Source organism: Garra rufa, chromosome 1 (assembly GCF_049309525.1).
Source record: "Garra rufa chromosome 1, GarRuf1.0, whole genome shotgun sequence".
Taxonomy (NCBI): Eukaryota; Metazoa; Chordata; class Actinopteri; order Cypriniformes; family Cyprinidae; genus Garra; species Garra rufa.
In genome coordinates this window covers 12,363,613-12,383,653 of record NC_133361.1, presented here as the reverse complement: position 1 = coordinate 12,383,653, position 20,041 = coordinate 12,363,613, and the positions used below count along the sequence as shown (strand labels likewise).

General features: G+C 35.1%; 2 protein-coding genes across 2 annotated transcripts; both read left to right on the top strand.

Moving 5' to 3' along the window:
• Positions 1-1,564: 1,564 nt before the first annotated feature.
• LOC141284264 (uncharacterized) lies at positions 1,565-8,029 on the top strand. Its single transcript, XM_073817304.1, has 4 exons — positions 1,565-1,641; positions 1,767-1,827; positions 2,531-2,633; positions 7,065-8,029. The coding sequence occupies exons 1-4, from the start codon at positions 1,565-1,567 to the stop codon at positions 8,027-8,029; spliced, it is 1,206 nt and encodes a 401-aa protein (XP_073673405.1).
• Positions 8,030-14,276: 6,247 nt separating this feature from the next.
• On the top strand, positions 14,277-18,600 carry LOC141330673 (uncharacterized). The gene is made up of 3 exons (XM_073835539.1): positions 14,277-14,485; positions 15,383-18,065; positions 18,284-18,600. The coding sequence occupies exons 1-2, from the start codon at positions 14,461-14,463 to the stop codon at positions 18,061-18,063; spliced, it is 2,706 nt and encodes a 901-aa protein (XP_073691640.1). The 5' UTR covers positions 14,277-14,460; the 3' UTR covers positions 18,064-18,065; positions 18,284-18,600.
• Positions 18,601-20,041: the final 1,441 nt, after the last annotated feature.

The following is a 20,041-nucleotide window of genomic DNA, read 5'->3' as shown; positions in this document are numbered from 1 at the left end:
ATAAACTAAACTAAAATGTTATTGCAGGCATATAGCTTGAATGAATAAAAACGCATATTTTAAATAAAGAAATCTCATGCTTTTGGTGCTTGAATTTGTGCTTCACTAATGAGATCCAGGGGTAACACTTTCTATGAAGCCCCTATTTATAACACATTATAACGGTATTTCTAAGGCATTATAATAAATGCATAATGCATTATAAGAAACCTTATAATATGTTATACCATCTCATGAATAATCATAACAACATTTATAATACACTATAATACTTGAGTATTTGAGGTTATAACTTTTAAGATTATGATCATTTATAACACACAATGAACGGAATATTAAATCGTCTTAATTTATAATGGACTATATCATATTACATTTATTTTTTACATTATATTACGTTTTATTTTGATGGTCCCCTAAGTCTATTGACTATAAGCTTAAACTTTCTAACTACATGCCAACTAACACTCCTTAGAGTATTAGTAGGCTTAGGTTATGGTTGGGCTAGGTAGAATGTTCATGTACTTGCAAAGTTACTTATAATATAACATAATAGTTTGTCTTTTGGGGAAACATCGAAATTTAGTGTTGGCATATATTCAGCATAATAACAATTACTGCTAGCTGACATGCAGTTGCAGAGTTATTTATCAAAAGCTGTCTGAAGGGTGCCATCAAAATCATCAAACTGTTCATATTACACATTTATCTAAACTGATACCTGATCTTAGGGTTCTTTCGGAAATATTATTATAATTACTTATAAGTGGTCTTTGTAAGCTTTAAGTAAAGTGACATGAGAAACACGGCAAGATATGAGACTTATAATATGTTATAACTATGAGGAGGTAATCATTCTCTTAAAAGCTATAACCACAAAAAAAGTACAAATTATAATACATTAAAACTGTTCTTATGAATACTCATGAGATGATATAACATATTATAAGGTTTTTTATAATGCATTATGCATTCATTATAATGCCTTAAGAATACCCTTATAATGTATTATAAATACGGGCTTCATAGAAAGTGTTACCGATCCAGGTTTAGGAATACACAAGACGTGAAAGACGTCTTCCATTAGGTAAATTTTATGTTTTCTTGGCTTGCTGGATGTTGGTCTTATGCTCAATAATCACATTTCTCTGCATTTGCCAAAACTAATTTGCCGAAATCTAAGCGCGGACTGTAAGGGGATAAGTGCCGTCAGCGCGAGTCTCGTTCGCTGTGAAGTAAGTTAGTGACCAGCCGGCAGAGGATTCTTCAAGGTCTTAAAGCCTTGATTCTTCAAGGTCTTAAAGTAGTTGTAAAAAGTAATTTCTTATTTCAATTTATTATTAAATCTCATTTAGATGCGCTGTGTCTGTTGTCATATCGGACACAAATATGGCGGTGAGCATAGCGGAAGTGACGTCTTTGGTATCCATGAATATGTGAACAGCCCCTTTAGCTGTTGCGATGCGGCGCGGAAACTGTCGTGTTCGGTGTAGACACGATGTAAGAGTAATTTTTTTTTTGTCGAAATCATATTTATAACGCTTATTTATATTTTAAATTTCTGATGGGACAAGTCGGAGCTCTGCTCACGCGCATCATTCAAACCATAACGGTCAACATCCACTGTAAGCTGAGGAAAAGGTAAGCAAAATTTGCTTGATAGCCTAGTTTTTACACATTTAATGTTGAATTTCAGTTTTTATAGCTGTAATGTGTTGTATTCTTGAACATTTAATACTTTTCTGCTTCATATGTTTGTAACATAGCTTTTCTACTTTTCTGTTTCATATGTTTGCGCACCCTTCGATGAAACAGGCAAAAACTGAGGTAAATCAATGTTAAACTTCAGTTCATACAAATGTTAGTTGTTACAGTTCAAGTTAATTGTTTAGTTGTTTAAAATAGCAACTTAAAGGAGAAGTTCACTTCCAGAACGAACATTTACAGATAATTTATTCAATAAGTAAAGTATTAACAACAGTGTTGTGAAAAATTTGTTTCTGCTCTTATTTCGCCAACCAAAATAGTTAAAAAAAGGCCAGTCAAAGCAGTTTTTTTGTTCTCTGCACAGCACAGAGGTGTTTTGTTACTGAATTGAATGAGTGATTTGAAAGAATTTCTTGTTTCGTTTTGAATCGTTTTTGCTCATACTGTAGTTCATTCAGTGTATAAATGTTTGATTGCATCTGTTACTATATCTGTGTTTTTGTTCAGACCACTCACCCAAAATACAAAAATCAGTCAATTACACACAAAATTTAAAATATATATATATTTTTTTTTTTCACATTTTGTGGTATCAAAAAGAAAGACTATGGAATAAACGTAAATAATGATTGAATTTAAATTGTTGTGTAAACTTTAGCTTAGTTTAGCTGTATTTTTTAAATTAATTGTCAAAAATATTCTAAATATAAAAAAAAAAATCATTGATAGTTTAAAAAAAAACATCTTAAATTGATCAATGCCATTTTAGACACTGGATTTTTTTTGTGATTTGTATCTCTCTTTTTTCCGTGTTTTTATTTAGGTCAAGTCTGATGAGTTTGAAGATGTTGCTGTGGCCCTCCTTACAGACAATGACACCAATCCAGTTCATTGCCAATCTCATGCCATCAAATATGACTCAAGTTGTAAGGTCTACTTAGCAGTGCCTTTTGGTGTACTTTCAGGTTTTATCAACTTCATGCAATGGGAAATGTGATTGAGTCATTTTTTTTATTATTATTATTTAAGAACAAATTTGCTGTAGCACATTACCAGTTATTAAAGGAAAAGGTTTACTCAGAATTTAAAATTCTGCCATTAATTACTTACCCTCATGCCGTTCCAAACCTCCAAGACCTTGTTCAGATCATCAGAACACAAATTTAGATAATTTTGGAGAAATTCGAGAGCTTTCTGCCCCTGCATAGACATCAATGCAAATGTTCCCAGGCCCAGGAAGCTAGTAAGGACATCAGACTGACATGGAAGAGAAGACATTTTTGAATATGGTCGTCATTTTAGTTTTTTTTTTTTTTTTTTTTTTTGAGCAAAAATATGATGAGACACTGATGTCACATTAACTATTTTAATAATGTCCTTACTACATTTCTGGTCCTGGGAACATTTCAGTTGCATTGCTGTCTATGCAGAGTCAGAAAGCTCTCGAAGCATCCCAAAAATATCTTAATTTATCTTATGTTTGTGTTTTGATGATGAATGAAGGCCTTTCTTGTTTTGAACTACGTGAGGGTATAATGGCATAATTTTCATTTTTGGATGAACCATCCCTTAAAGATTTATATGAATACTTTAGATTGTAGTTATTCATTTGAAATCTTCATAATATGGATAGTGTGTAAGGATTGCTTAATAAAACTTAATGGAATTTTTCTATACAATTGAATTGAACAAACAATATTAAACATTTTTGAGTGTATATTGTGCATGAATAAAATATTGACAGTTGACAGCTGTCGTCACAGAGTCATTTCACTATCACAACATTGTAACACAAGCAGGTTTATAATATACATGTTTTACATGGGAATAAACATGTAAATACACATGTTTTTCCACATGTGATCACAAGGGTTTCACATGGGTTTCACATGGGAATCACATGGGAATTCACACAGAATGCACATGAAAGTGTTCCAAAAGCACACGTTTGCACGTTTTCACATGTGAAATAACACATGTGCAGAATATGTGACCACATGTGTTTTTTCACATGTGAAATTCATGTGGTTTTTCTGGAAGGGATTTGTTAGTTACTTTACATTGTTAAAATATACTAGGACAGACACTGCTCAAGTTAGACATTATAAGCTTGTCGTCATTACAGATTAATATGAATAACATATTCCTGATGCTCTGTTTTACATTTTTTTAACAAGCGTTTTTGCACTTATAACTGAACCTTAATGTAATTTTTCAAAACTCTAGTTACAAAACTCAAAACAGTCATTATTTGTAACACAGGCTGTCCAGTGTTCAAAACTTTGCATATTGCATTCATATCTTTAAAGAAGCCTTGCATTAGCAGAAGCATTGTTTCAAAAAATGAATTTATTATGAAATATTATAGGAACATTACTTTAGATCACCCATACACAAGTTACCCATTGTTTCAATGTGTTTTTGCAAGTACAATCATTAAATATAGTTGTACAAAATATGTGATTCAGGTTTCATTTTTTTACTGTAGACTGAGAACAGTACAGACACAGTGGTATCATTGAAAATACTGTAATGTGGAATTAACTGATCAAATAAATCTCAGCATAGGTTTTCTAAAGGAAAACATTTTGATTAAAAGATTTAGCTGTTTTTTTTTTTTCCAGCAGGGTACAGTATACAGTTTACAGTATACTGTACCCTGCTGAAAAAAAAAAAACAAAAAACAAAAAAAAACAAAAAAAAAAAAACTGCTAAAAACAGCCTAGGCTGGTTGGCTGGTCTTAGCTGGTTTAAGCTGGAAGTAGCTGTTTTTAGCTAGTCTCCCGACCTGGTCAGACTGGTTTTAGCTGGTGGTTTCCCAGCCTGACCAGACAGAAAAGTGGCCAAAACCCCTCTAAAACCAGCCTGCTGACCAGCTAAAACCAGGCTGGTTGACCAGCTAAAAACAGCCAAACAGCCTAGGCTGGTTTTGGATATTTTTTTATTTTATTTTTTTTTTTCAGCAGAGTACAGTATACTGTAAACTGTATACTGTACCCTGCTGCTTTTTTTACCAGGGTAGCCATTACTTCATTAAAACCACAAAAGCAATAACATAAAAATTGACACCTTGCGTACATGGGGCCATAGAAACCATATCTGATAAAGAATGAAATATGACATCCATAGATACACGGTAAAAAAAAAAAAAAAAAAAAGTACTGCAGAGGTACAATTTTGTTCCTGGGCAACAAAATATATGAAGGTACCTTTAAAGGTACACAATGGGTCCTTATTGTACAATTATGTACCCAAAAAATTGTACCGTTGGTAACACCCCAGTGACAGCTACCCTAAAAGGTATAGTTTTGTACCGTTTTTTCTGAGAGTGTAGTGTGGTCCATTTGGGTCATTTTAAGCAGATGTATCAACTGGTAGTTCAATCTTTGTAATGAAATGAATGCACACTCATCTCAGATGTAATGTGTGAGTTGCATTTTGAAATTGTAATACTTCGATGTTAGGTTGTGTCATTTTGAACATGGTGATTTAAGTTCAATGAACATATGATCTTTGGCTTATATGTATTGTATCTAAGCATTTGAAAAATGTGTTAAGTGGTTTGAAAAATGTTTATTTTGATCATTGGTTGTGAATTATGTGTCTAGAGTTTTGAAAAATGACATTACGGTTCTGTTATCAGTGCAAAAACGATTGTAAAAAACTGTATTACTGTTGTCAGTGCCATTATTGTTGGGTTTTTGTATTATTGTTTTATCCATGCATATTGTGAGATATGTATATGTATTTTATAGGCTTTTAGCATATAGTCTGAATCAAATAATCAGTTTCTAACAGTTAACACTCAGAATAAAGTGAGATGATCTGCTGATGGTCCTGAATGGTGTGTTGAGTGTTGATAGTCTAAGCCTCATACATATTAGCAAAGCTGCTGAAAGGCTTTTTATTTCATGTCAATAGTTGCTGTTTTCACCTCATTTATTATGCTGATGTCCTCAGATCTTCTGTAAATTGCCACTTAAAGCTCATTTCATAAGTGTCAACAGACTGAGAGCATATGTTGGTTACAATTCTGTACATTTATTTCTGTGTTTATGCTTTCAATACAATATTAACAATTACAATATCTAAATTTTTGTTATCAATTAGTGTAAAAAACAAACTCAGTAACTAATATATTTTTAATTTGGGCAGATTAGCTCCTCACACTACAATTCATCATCAGTGAAGCTCCTCCCTTTGTAATCACATCATCAGTGAAGCTCCTCCCACTGTGCTTTACCAATAAATGCTGGAATATTCCCATCAGTTTACAATTGAAGACAAGCATTTAAGCATCAGGGAGAGCTGAAATCCACAAAGACAGAGTTTATTAAAAAGGACAGAGAGATCCAGAACCCTTCAGAATGAAACACACTGAGGAACAAACAGGTTGGTGTTTATACTTCATTTCATTCATGATGCTGAAGAACATTCATGTTATAAAGATGTAAGCAGTTCATCAGATTTAGATAAACACTTGCAATATGTACCAAATGTACTGTTTTGACTTTTAGCACAGGGAGGTTTCCAAACTATTATACTGATTGTCAATATCAGGCATACTAATAATAATAATTATTATTATTATTTTACATTATTTATATCCAGTCCTAAATTTTTGCATCAGTGTAACAAAATTGTTGGGCATCTCTTATCAGTTTACAACCTTGTAATTCATGTTATGTTTTTAGCAATAAACAGTAAACACCAAGATGTATGAAGTAATGAACTTTCTAGAATGACAGTCTTGTAAGCATAGCTTAAGCAAAATCTGATTTATAGTTACTGATAAGTACTTATAGTTAAAGCTGCTGTCAGCATGTGCAATGGTTGTGAAATGATGTCACACTATAATATATCGTTTTTAATATATAACAAATAATAATCATTCAAAAACATTTCTAAAAATACATACCCCACTTCACTGCAAAAAAATGCTTACTTTTGTTTCTAGTGTCCAACATTCACATCCGAATGAATAGACATTTGTGAAAGAAAATGTGACCAGCCCTTAATTAAAAACGTTTGATTAAAATAAAAATCAGTCTGAAAGTTGGTTTCAAAATGTGGCAGTAAGTGTCATTCATAAAATATATTGAATAATTCTCACTACAGAAACATGGGATTTGTCTATAATGTTTTGAATATAATAACAGGAAGATCAGTGTACTTTATTCATGTGAAGTTTTATATAGTATAAGAAATGTATAGAAAGTCTTCAACGTGATGGGGATATTTTATAGCAGTTGTCTACTTTGTTACTTCAGTGTTCACTTTTATATCCTTTTAATGCAGATTCTTTAATGTTTTACTATTTTGATGTAGTGGAAATTAATATATATATTTGTTTTCAGACGTGTTGGAAGAGAATGAGGAGAGTGAAGAGCTGAGTGAAGTGGAGGAGACATTTTTAAAGAAAAGAAGAGCCAATAAGTCTTTCACATGCACTCAGTGTGGAAAGAGCTTCACAAACAAACGCAATCATGAGCTTCATGCGAGAGTTCATACTGGAGAGAAGCCATTCACATGTGATCAATGTGGGAAGACTTTTAATGTTAAAAGTAACCTGAATCGACACATGAGGACCCACACTGGAGAAAAAACTTACAAGTGTTCACACTGTGACAAGAGATTCAGTCAGTCAGGAAATCTGAAAACACATGAGAGGATCCACACAGGAGAGAAACCGTATACATGTGATCAGTGTGGGAAGAGTTTCACAAACAAACATAGTCTTGAGGTTCACATGAGTGTTCACACTGGAGAGAAGCAAAACACATGTGATCAGTGCGGGACGAGTTTCACTCTTAAAAGTACCCTGAATCGACACATGATGATCCACACTGGAGAGAAACCATTTACATGTGGTCAGTGTGGGAAGAGTTTCACAGACAAACGTAGTCTTGAGGTACACATGAGGATCCACACTGGAGAAACACCTTACAAGTGTTCACACTGTGACAAGAGATTCAGTCAGTCAGGAAATCTAAAAACACATGAGAGGATCCACACTGGAGAGAAACCATACACATGTGATCAGTGTGGGAAGAGTTTCACAAACAAACATAGTCTTGAGGTTCACATGAGTGTTCACACTGGAGAGAAGCTGCATGTATGCCACCAATGTGGGAAGACTTTTAGTCATGTAAAATATTTAAAACGACACCAAAGAATTCACACTGAAGAAAAACCTTACATGTGTTTACACTGTTACAAGAGATTCAGTCAGTCAGGAAGTCTGAAGACACATGAGAGGATCCACTGCAGAGAGAAGCCGCACACATGTGATCAGTGTGAGAAGTGTCACAAAGAAACGTAGTCTTGAGCTTCACATGAGTGTTCATAATGGAGAGAAGCTGCATCCCACATAGCAAATGTTTTCTGGCCCGGCTCCGGGCAACACAATTACATTTCCCTCGGCCCGCAAAGAATGACGTCCCTGAATTGATCCAAAACTAGATTAATGACAAGAGCCACCTCAATGGGCCAGAACCAGCCCGAATCTCAGCCAGTTAATCACCCTAAACTGGCCATGAACTGGGCCGAAACAGGTTTTATTATTGGTACCAATTATCAGCCTTAAGTAACCCAGAATCCCCAAATCTGGGCCACACCTGAGCCTTATATGACCCAGCCCCAATACAGAATCTTAATATTTGATATGATTGCATTGTGTATTGCTATAATCACCATTATTCATTTTGTGAAATGTTTTGTTAATGTACACACAAACTATACCAATAAAGTACATTCAACTGGATAGAATATCAGCCTTTACACATCATGTAACTTTGCAATAAAAAAATGTATTGTACCACAGTACCACAGTGACATGTCCAAATCATGAAACGTTGCAGTCGAAATCCTCTCTGGCGGAATATAGTTTAATATGAGGAGCAGGGCATAATTTAAGTTGTTAAACGATGACAATACTAACCCAAATTCTTCGTAAACGCACGTGTTTCTCATTCAAAACATGCATCACCGGAGACACAGCATATTTTGTGCATCTAAAAGTACGTATAAATACCTACGTATATACAATGAGACCAGGCTGGAATATGCCTATCTTACCTACTTCACTGTTAGATAAATGTTAATAAAAAAATCTTTTTTTTACAGCAATCACCATTTTTCATTTGATTTTCTTTTTCATTAGTTTCATTTTACAAGTAGTATATTATTATTATTATTATTATTATTTTATTGTATTATTTTTTTGAAACCAGGGGACATTTACACTTATGGGAGGTCCGGGACCCAACCATAAGACAGTTTGTCTTCCATGCATATACACAATATACTTTTACAACTGGCCATTTTGCTTCTCTTTGTTTCTTATAAAAAGAGACAAATCTGTCTCATTCATTTTCACTTTTGCTTTTTTTATTTGCTTCAAGTAATGATTGATTAAACACATTATTTCTACTACACCGCTCAAAAAAATAAAGGGAACAATAAAATAACACATCCTAGATCTGAATGAATGAAATATTAAATTCTCGCAAGATTCGGGACAAACGTATGCTTAATTTGCATTTGAATATACCTATCATACCTCCTTCACTGTTGTTAAACCTGTTCACAATAGATAAATGTTAATAAACAAACTTCTCAAAACATGGAGTATGATAAGTAGGCATATTTAACCCTCTAGAGTCCTTCGGTCACTTCTGACCGGAATTTTTTAAATATATATATATTTCTAATCATAGCTTCATCGGAATGGTACGAAACTAAGTGACTTTTATGGTACTTGGTATGTGAACACACACAAAAAAATGGGGACAGGATTTGAAAAGTCTAAGTGGTCATAAAAAAAAATATTCACACTCAGGGTCTTCTGGTCAAAATGACCGGCCATAGGAAATAAATGGGAAATTGGCATAAAATATGAAAATTCAGAGTTTTTTTGTGCATACAATCTACAAATCAGCCACAATGCTGAAAAAAAGCACACAACAGTGAAGGGATGACTCTCTAAAACATCAATAGTGCAAAACACTACAATACGCTCACACACACTTATACACACAAAAACACGCACACACAAAAGAACGTGTGTCATTTCAAAAGCTAATTTTGGGAAATGTGTGAAATAGAAGCAATGAATGTAAGAACACAACACAACAATTAGTATGTAAATAATATGTAAATATAGTTAGGATGATATTTAAAACACTTTTTTTATTTCTCTATTTTCCATTTACTGTTTGAAAATTGTTATAATTTTGTTGTTATTTTAGTTTTATGTTCATAATTGCTGTTGCCTTTTGAATAAGAGTTACTGTTCATTGAATATGTAAAAACATATGGACATAATATGTAAATAGGGTAACTTAGGATGATATTTAAAAAACTTTTTCCCCCCAACTTCCATTTACTGTTTGATAATTTTACTTTTGCAGTTATTTTGTTGCCAATGCTGTTGCTGTTTATAATTGCTAAATAAGAGTTATTGTTCATTGAATTTTACAACAAAAAATATTTTAATGAAAATGTTCATTATAAAAAGGTTAAAAAAATGTTATGACTAAAATAATTGCATTTTTATTAAGTTAGAATTAAAACAATGGGTAACAAAATGCTTTCCATTGGTTCTCTTTCTAATGCAATGTTTAGGTTTGACTGTATTATAAAGTAAAACTGCCACTTCAAATTACCAGTTAAACCAATCAAACAAACAAAAAACATGGCAAATAATAATAAAAAAGGCTTTGATAATCTTATATATTAAAACCCACAACCTGAAAAGGCAAGGGCAAATATGTGCAAAAACAACTAGGATTTACAAGTCCTTCTATAGAGAGCATTACACCCATCTAGTGGTTAAAATATGATATTGCTTGATAATTATGCTCACTACACCACCAGATTAGCCTGGCTAATGCCAGACCACGTTATGACTTCGTCATGATTCGTTGTCTGGGAACCACATGTTCATTTTCTCGTATTGGAGGCGTGGTTTACGAATGCCCAGAGCCGTTTATTGGGCGCTATGAATGTCTATCAAATGCGCCTGTGCGTAGCTCATAGCCAATTGTTTCAATCATACCGGATGACGTATACAGAGCGATGGTTTAACGCCAAAATTTGCTCTTTTTTCAAAATAAACTTGCGTTCTAAACTACTTAGAACACTATCTAAAGGGCCGTTCACATGTTGCGTCTTTTGCGTGCTAAAGTTCGTTATTTCAAATGTAGACGCGCGGTATGCGCGCACATAATGGAAGCGAGGCGGTTGTGACGCGCTCGCGTTTTCCATGCGCAAGCTACAGAGAGGTTTGGAAAGGAGAAAGTGATGCACCTAGCGTTTTCCATGCGTTTTTTGGCGCAACATGTGAACGGCTGCATCGAATGATAACTTGCTGCCATGCTGGATCCATAGTTATAAACAAACTGCTTCGGTGAGTCGCATAGAAGGCGTCATTGGCTTTGCTGCTCCCTCCTCGTTCTGTGATTGGTTCCCTATCTGAGGTGAAAATTTGGTCCATGGTTTCCATGCTACCTTCCAATACAGCGTTAATAAAAAAATAATAAAAAAAATGTATATATATATATATATATATATATATATATATATATATATATATATATATATATATATAATTATTATATTCAATGGGAAAAATATATCAAAATTATTGCATAAATATTAATTATTAACATAAAATTCTCTCAAAACACCACAGAAAAAAAAAAAATATATTATTGAACAAAAATAAATTTGATTGATTTTACTGAAAAAAATTAATAACTCACTTTTGACCGTGAGGATCCTGAGTGTGACTGGACGGGGAGGAACCTCAGAGAGTTAAATGCAAATTAAATATATGTACGTCCGAATCTTGTGAGAATTAGTGCACTAGCCAGGTAATTATCGCCTACTCTTTTAAGTAGGATATCCAGTATCATACATATATTTCATAGAGTTTGTTCTAGTGAGGTGATGTTTTCATTCACACCATGAAGCTTCATGAAGTCAAAGCAATTATTATGAACTATGAAACAACACACAGATTTTACTAAATAAAATGATTACTGTCTCCACTACACAACAGCTTTACACAACCAGCTCAGAAAGAGCAGATGGAATAAAGATAAGCGGTATGTAATCATTGTTCTAACGGTGCGTTTCCACTGGCACGGAGTGAGCGTTTTCTATTCATTCCTATGGAAGTTGAGCTTAGTGGCGTGGTGCATTTTGGGATTGGAAGCGTCGTGGAGAAAGCGTTGTGACTAGCTGAGAGCGTCAAAAGGTTGGGCATTCCTCAATTTTATGCAAATCTAGAGCGCAAAACGCCGGGCGACAACCAATCGCTGTGAGAAGTAGGCAAGGCAAGACTATAGGTGCGTTCGACTTCATGCGGCGCCGCAAGAAATCGGCTGCCGCCTTACAAAACAATGCATTATGGTAAGATCATTTGTCCGACTTTGATCGGCACTGCAGCCGCCTTTCGATCACATGTGCCATAAAAGTACCGTGAGAGCAGAGGGCGCTGCAGTTCCTCAAAATCGGCTGCGAAAGCCTTGATGATGATTTATTCTCATTGGTCAGATTATGTGACGACAACCTGTGCTGCGTGCTTTTTTCTTAAAGAAAGTTCCTGTATGTAATAAATATTTATATTGAATATCTGATATTTAAACAAAACATTAATGATGAAAATGAAGATTATGTGATATGGTAAATATATATTCTTATTGTATAAGAGTTAAAGTTTGGAAAAAAACTGGTGAACCAGAGGCCGTTTTTTAAATGGATGTTGTGAGAGGCTTCACTACACTGAATAAACTGCTTATATTTGAAAAATGCCCTATAGCTAACTACAAAACCAAGATACAAATAATAAGCGTCATATTGCATTAAGTAACTCCACATACTTGATATAATCAATAAAAAAGCAAAACGATTGTATAGAATAAATGATAGGGACACTTTATTATTTTATTTATTATTCTTATGTAGTTTCACCTCTTCTTTTTCTTTATTCCTTTTTTTTTGTATGTTTGGAATACAGTTTCATCCTCTATAAGTGTCCGACCTGACGGCCGCCTCTTTACTCCTCCCCCGACTGCAAGCGGCTGCTCTTGTCAGCAGGAGGCAGGCTAGTGTAGTGCATCACTATGGAACGCCCCTTATGACGCGTGTTTCCGAAACTGGTGGATTACTGAGCTGAAATTACATATCTTTGAAAAAGTCATGCAAAAGTAAATTCACTTTGTATGCTTACATTATATGCTAGTGTTTCATTTGCGAACCGCCGTAAAATTAAGACAATGAAACGTAAATAGGGTGTAAACATTGTTTTCAGAGGCGTGCTCTGCCCTAAATTTGACACTCCCCAAAGCAGTTGCGTTGTATCGCTGCCAGCGGCACTAAGCGCGGATTTGACGCTGTAGTGGAAACGCACCGTAATTTTTTGTGTCATGTGTTGATTTTAAAAGATGCTTTGTCGTTGTAAAAAGTATTTGGCGCGTTTTTGATCATCTACCGCTGGGGACCGATGACGTCACCGCTCGTGCGTCCCTTCCCTCAGTCGGTCAGCGTCGAGTCTTCTGAGGTGAGTTGAGCAGTTATTTCGATATTTCACATATTTACACATCCATCAAACACACTTAAATACAATCTGTTTACGTGCCACTGTAGATGTTTATTTCTGTATTGTTTTCATCGGGTTCAGAGATAATACTGAAATAAACATTTAGTGCAGCAGCAGCAAGCATGTGAGGAAAATATGAGGAATTCATTCAGACCTGATCCGATTTTGAGCGCCTTTATGTGTTCTTTTGTGTGATTGGTTTTTGGAAAGAGAACTGTTACTGAATGACAAGACAAATTTTGAGATCTGTGAGGGGAATTGATGCTGTGTGGTTTTTTTTAATACTTTTTCAGCATTTTTGACAGATCGAATTTCTTTACTTTACATTGTTAAAATATACTAGGACAGACACTGCTAAAGTGAGACATTATAAGCCTGTCATTATTACAGATTAAATGAGACATTTTAAGACTGTCGTTATTACAGATAAATATGAATAACACATTCCTGATGCTCTGTTTTATTACTTAATGATTCGCGATTGTTCTCAGTGCCATTAGTGTTGGTTTTTGTATTATTGTTTTATCCATGCATATTGTGAGATATGGCTGTATTTTATAGGCTTTTAGCATATAGTCTGAATCAAATAATCAGTTTCTAACAGTAAACACTCAGAATAAAGTGAGATGATCTGCTGATGGTCCTGAATAGTTTGTTGAGTGTTGATGGTCTAAGCCTCATAAATATTAGCAAAGCTGCTGAACATACTTTTTATTTCATGTCAATAGTTGCTGTTTTCACCTCATTTATTATGTTGATGTCCTCAGATCTTCTGTAAATTGCCACTTAAAGCTAATTTCATAAGTGTCAACAGACTGAGGGCATTTGTTGGTTGCAATTCTGTGCATTTTTTATGTGTTTATGCTTTCAATACAATATTAACAATTACAATATATATTTTTGTTATCAATTGGTATAAAAACAAACTCAGTAACTTGTATATTTTTCTTTTGGGCAGATTAGCTCCTACAATTAACTATCACTACAATTAATCATCAGTGAAGCTCCTCACACTGTGATTTACCAATAAATGCTGGAATATTCCCATCAGTTTACAACTGAAGACGAGCATTTAAGCATCAGGAAAAGCTGAAATCCACAAAGACAGAGTTTATTAAAGAGGGAAGAGAGATCCAGAATTCTGCAGAATGAAACACACTGAGGAACAAACAGGTTGGTATTTATACTTCATTTCATTCATGATGCTGAAGAACATTTATGTTATAAAGATGTAAGCAGTTATATGTCCCAATTTGTCCCAAATGTACTGTTTTGACTTTCAGCAAAGGGAGGTTTAGAAACTTTTATACTGATTGTCAATATTTGTATTTCTGAAAAATTATATGTTATTCATAGTTATAGAGATTGTTATTCCTACAATAACTTTGGTAACAGGGTTGATGAATGTGATCAGCACTTTTTTTTGTCCTCCCCTTATGCTGTAAAAAGAGCCGAGGAAGAAAATCATATCAAAAGTAACAGGGTTGAATGAAACGTGTAGGACACAAATAATACCATTACAAATTATCAATTTAAATTTAGTTATATCTGCAGTCAGTTTAGACTTAAAGCATGTGAAATTTGTGCAATAGTAGTGAAATGATGTCACACTCTACAATTATCTTTTTAAAATATATAACAAATAATAATCATTCCAAAACATTCCTAAAAATATACAACATACTCCACTTTACTGCAAAGAATTGCTTGAGTTTGTTTCCAGTGTCCAACATACAAATCCTTATGAATAGACATCTTTGAAAGAAATTGTGACCAGCCCTTAATAATTTAAAACATTTCAGTAAAATAAAAGTCAGTCCGAAAGTTGGTGTCAAAATGTGGCAGTAATTGTTTCGAATATAATAACAGGAAGGTCAGTGTACCTCATTCATTTGAAGTTTTATATAGTGTAAGAAATGTATACAAAGTCTTCAACGTGATGGGAATATTTTATAGAAGTTGTCCACTTTGTTACATCAGTGTTCCATTTTATGTCCTTTCACTCATATCCTTTAATTTTCCACTATTTTGATGTACTAAAAATTATACATTTATTTTTGTTCATTTCAGACGTGTTGGAAGAGAACGAGGAGGCATTTTTCAAGAAAAGAAGAGCCAAGAAAGTTTTCACATGCACACAGTGTGGAAAGAGTTTCACAAACAAACAAAATTGTGATGTTCACATGAGAGTTCACACTGGAGCGAAGCCACACACCTGTGATCAGTGCGGAACGAGTTTCACTGTTAAAAGTAACCTGAAGCAACACATGAGGATCCACACTGGAGAAACACCTTACAAGTGTTCACACTGTGACATGAGATTCAGTCGGTCAGGAAGTCTGAAAACACATGAGAGGATCCACACTGGAGAGAAACCATATACATGTGATCAGTGTGGAAAGAGTTTCACAAACAAACGCAATCATGAGCTTCACATGAGTGTTCACACTGGAGAGAAGCCATTCACATGTGATCAATGTGGGAAGAGTTTCACAGACAAAGAAAGTCTTAAGATTCACATTAGAGCTCACAGCGGAGAGAAGTCGTTAGCAAGGAATGAAAGCAGCAAAACATTTCTTAGGGCATCTGCCCTGAATACACACATGACTGTACACACGAAAGAGAAGCCACATCCATGTTCTGTGTGCGGAAAGAGTTTTTTAAGGCTGGAAAATTTATATGCACACAAGAAAATTCATACTGGTGTTAGAGCTCACATGTGCTTTGAGTGTGGAGAGACTTTTATTCATTTAAAACATTTAAAACAGCACCAGACAATTCACACTGGAGAAAAACTTTTCAAGTGTTCACACTGTGACAAGAGATTCAATCAATCAGGAAATCTGAAAGCACATGAGAGGATCCACACTGGAGAGAAACCATATACATGTGGTCAGTGTGGGAAGAGTTTCACAAAGAAACAAAGTTGTGATGTTCACATGAGAGTTCACACTGGAGAGAAGCCACACACGTGTGATCAGTGCGGAACGAGTTTCACTGTTAAAAGTCACCTGAAGCAACACATGAGGATCCACACTGGAGAAAAACCTTACAAGTGTTCACACTGTGACATGAGATTCAGTCGGTCAGGAAGTCTGAAAACACATGAGAGGATCCACACTGGAGAGAAACCATATACATGTGATCAGTGTGGGAAGAGTTTCACAAACAAACGCAATCATGAGCTTCACATGAGAGTTCACACTGGAGAGAAGCCATTCACATGTGATCAGTGTGGGAAGAGTTTCACAGACAAAGAAAGTCTTAAGATTCACATTAGAGCTCACAGCGGAGAGAAGTCGTTAGCAAGGAATGAAAGCAGCAAAACATTTCTTAGGGCATCTGCCCTGAATACACACATGACTGTGCACACGAAAGAGAAGCCACATCCATGTTCTGTGTGCGGAAAGAGTTTTTTAAGGCTGGAAAATTTATATGCACACAAGAAAATTCACACTGGTGTTAGAGCTCACATGTGCTTTGAGTGTGGAGAGACTTTTATTCATTTAAAATATTTAAAACAGCACCAGACAATTCACACTGGAGAAAAACTTTTCAAGTGTTCACACTGTGACAAGAGATTCAATCAATCAGGAAATCTGAAAGCACATGAGAGGATCCACACTGGAGAGAAACCATATACATGTGGTCAGTGTGGGAAGAGTTTCACAAAGAAACAAAGTTGTGATGTTCACATGAGAGTTCACACTGGAGAGAAGCCACACACGTGTGATCAGTGTGGAATGAGTTTCACTGTTAAAAGTCACCTGAAGCGACACATGAGGATCCACACTGGAGAAAAACCTTACAAGTGTTCACACTGTGACAAGAGATTCAGTCAGTCAGAAAGTCTGAAAACACATGAGAGGATCCACACTGGAGAGAAACCATATACATGTGATCAGTGTGGGAAGAGTTTCACAAACAAACGCAATCATGAGCTTCACATGAGTGTTCACACTGGAGAGAAGCCATTCACATGTGATCAATGTGGGAAGAGTTTCACAGACAAAGAAAGTCTTAAGATTCACATTAGAGCTCACAGCGGAGAGAAGTCGTTAGCAAGGAATGAAAGCAGCAAAACATTTCTTAGGGCATCTGCCCTGAAGACAGACATGACTGTACACACGAAAGAGAAGCCACATCCATGTTCTGTGTGCGGAAAGAGTTTTTTAAGGCTGGAAAATTTATTTGCACACAAGAAAATTCACACTGGTGTTAGAGCTCACATGTGCTTTGAGTGTGGAGAGACTTTTATTCATTTAAAACATTTAAAACAGCACCAGACAATTCACACTGGAGAAAAACTTTTCAAGTGTTCACACTGTGACAAGAGATTCAATCAATCAGGAAATCTGAAAGCACATGAGAGGATCCACACTGGAGAGAAACCATATACATGTGGTCAGTGTGGGAAGAGTTTCACAAAGAAACAAAGTTGTGATGTTCACATGAGAGTTCACACTGGAGAGAAGCCACACACGTGTGATCAGTGCGGAACGAGTTTCACTGTTAAAAGTCACCTGAAGCGACACATGAGGATCCACACTGGAGAAAAACCTTACAAGTGTTCACACTGTGACAAGAGATTCAGTCAGTCAGAAAGTCTGAAAACACATGAGATGATCCACACTGGTGAGAAACCACACACGTGTGATCAGTGTGGAACGAGTTTCGCTTTTAAAAGTCACTTGAAGATACACATGCAGGTCCATGCAGTGGAGAAACCAGATCAGCACAGTCTGAAATAACGGTAAGTAGTTGATCTTTATGTGCAGAGCAACACATCTTTTCTCCCTGGAATCTGATTAAACTGGATTATCATTTGACGATCAAATCATTATTAAAACATACTGTTACCGTTATTTCTTGTCACCACCAGAATATTCTCAGTCTCACACAGTGCAACAATTATGTTTCTATTATTAATGTAATTTACAACATCAATTACCTCTTCTTTGTTTTCCAAAGGTTCCTCCAGACGATCGCTGAGTAGAACTGCATTGAATTGACACATTTTGAGTGAGATATTTCAAATAAAAAATACTTTGTCACTGGAAGCTGGAGTCCTGATCGAACTGGGGAGCAAATGGCTGCGTTCGAAACCACATACTTCTGTACAATATAGCAGACACAAAGCAGTAGATGAGTGAATATGATTGAATCCTCAGTATTCATAAATGAATAGGTGAAAATTACCTGGCTAGTACACTAATTCTCATCTGAATATGCCTACTTATCATACCTACTTCACTGTTGTCAAACCTGTTCACATTAGATAAATGTTAATAAACAAATCTACTCAAAACATGAGTTATCTATTTCATTTGTCCATTTGACTGTTGAGAAGTTGTGACACAGGTCTATTTTTTACAGCAATCACGACTTTTTATTTAATTTTCTTTTTCATCAGTTTCATGTTACAAGTATATTATTATTATTTTAATGTATTTGTTTATTGTATTGTACTTTTTTTTTAAACCAGGGGACATTTAAACTTATTGGAGATCTAAGGACCAACCATAAGACAGTTTATCTTCCATGCATATACAAGATATACTTTTGCAACTGGCCACTTTGCTTCTCTTTGTTACTTATAAAATGAGACAAATCTGTCTCATTCATTTTCACTTTTGCTTTTTTTAAATTTGATTCAAGTAATGATTGTTTAAACACATTATGTCTACTATAAACAATTTATTGATAATGGCACATTTTTTATGTCTATTCCCTGATAGCAACAGACTCCGGGGGGATCCGCCCTCAAGTCGGCAGCTCCGCTGTACTGTCAGACTCTGTTTGGACATTCGCCCAGCGAATTCGCGATCCATACGTGCCTTTTTTTTAACCAACAACGTCAATCAGCAGCGACGGACTGAAGAAGCCGATTACGGTAAGAATACTCTTAAAATGTGCTTTATTTGTACAGTTGCCAGTAACATTCACGGTAATAAAGTAGTTAATTAAACTGCAGGCTAGAATACACATTTTTGTCACTTAAATTAGGTTTTAGAATATTAGTTAAAGTCTGTTTGTGCTTGTATTTTGACAAAAATATCCACAGCCTCTTCTCCTAATGTTTCAGTTCTTATGAAATATAAAATTATATGATCGGACTCGATACGGATGCTGGGCGGATTCTCAATCCAAACGTGTTTTTGTTTTTCTAACAGTCACATCTCAGAAATCCTCCTTAGAGTGAAGCTGCGGCCTGCCATATTAAAGAGGACTGAACACGGTAAGAATACTTAAAAAATATGCTTTATTTGTACGATTGCCAGTAATATTAACGTTAAGAAATGAGTTAATTGCTTTGTTTGCGTTTTTAGTTCTGAAAGGGCGTGGTGGAACATCTAGTAAGCTATTCAACGCGTTAGCTTCTTGAGTAAAAACAGGTCTATTTGGCCTTATATATAGCGTATATAAAGGTATATTATGCTATATTTTTTCATTAAAGTTTGGTTCTGGAATTAGCTGAAGTCGATTTTTGACAAATATAATCCCCATCTCTTGTAACATTGTTTCATATAATGTATATGACATTACTAAGATGATGTGTGTGTGTTCTGTTGCAGTTGTACAGCTCATTCAAGATATTCTACTTCATCTGCAAAGGTAAGATTTAATAGAGTTTTAGGCCCCGTTTACACGAAGGGAAAACGCAGATATTTCCCTGCGGTTTGGCCTCTCATTTACACGAAAACCCCGTTTTTATCACAGAAAACGATT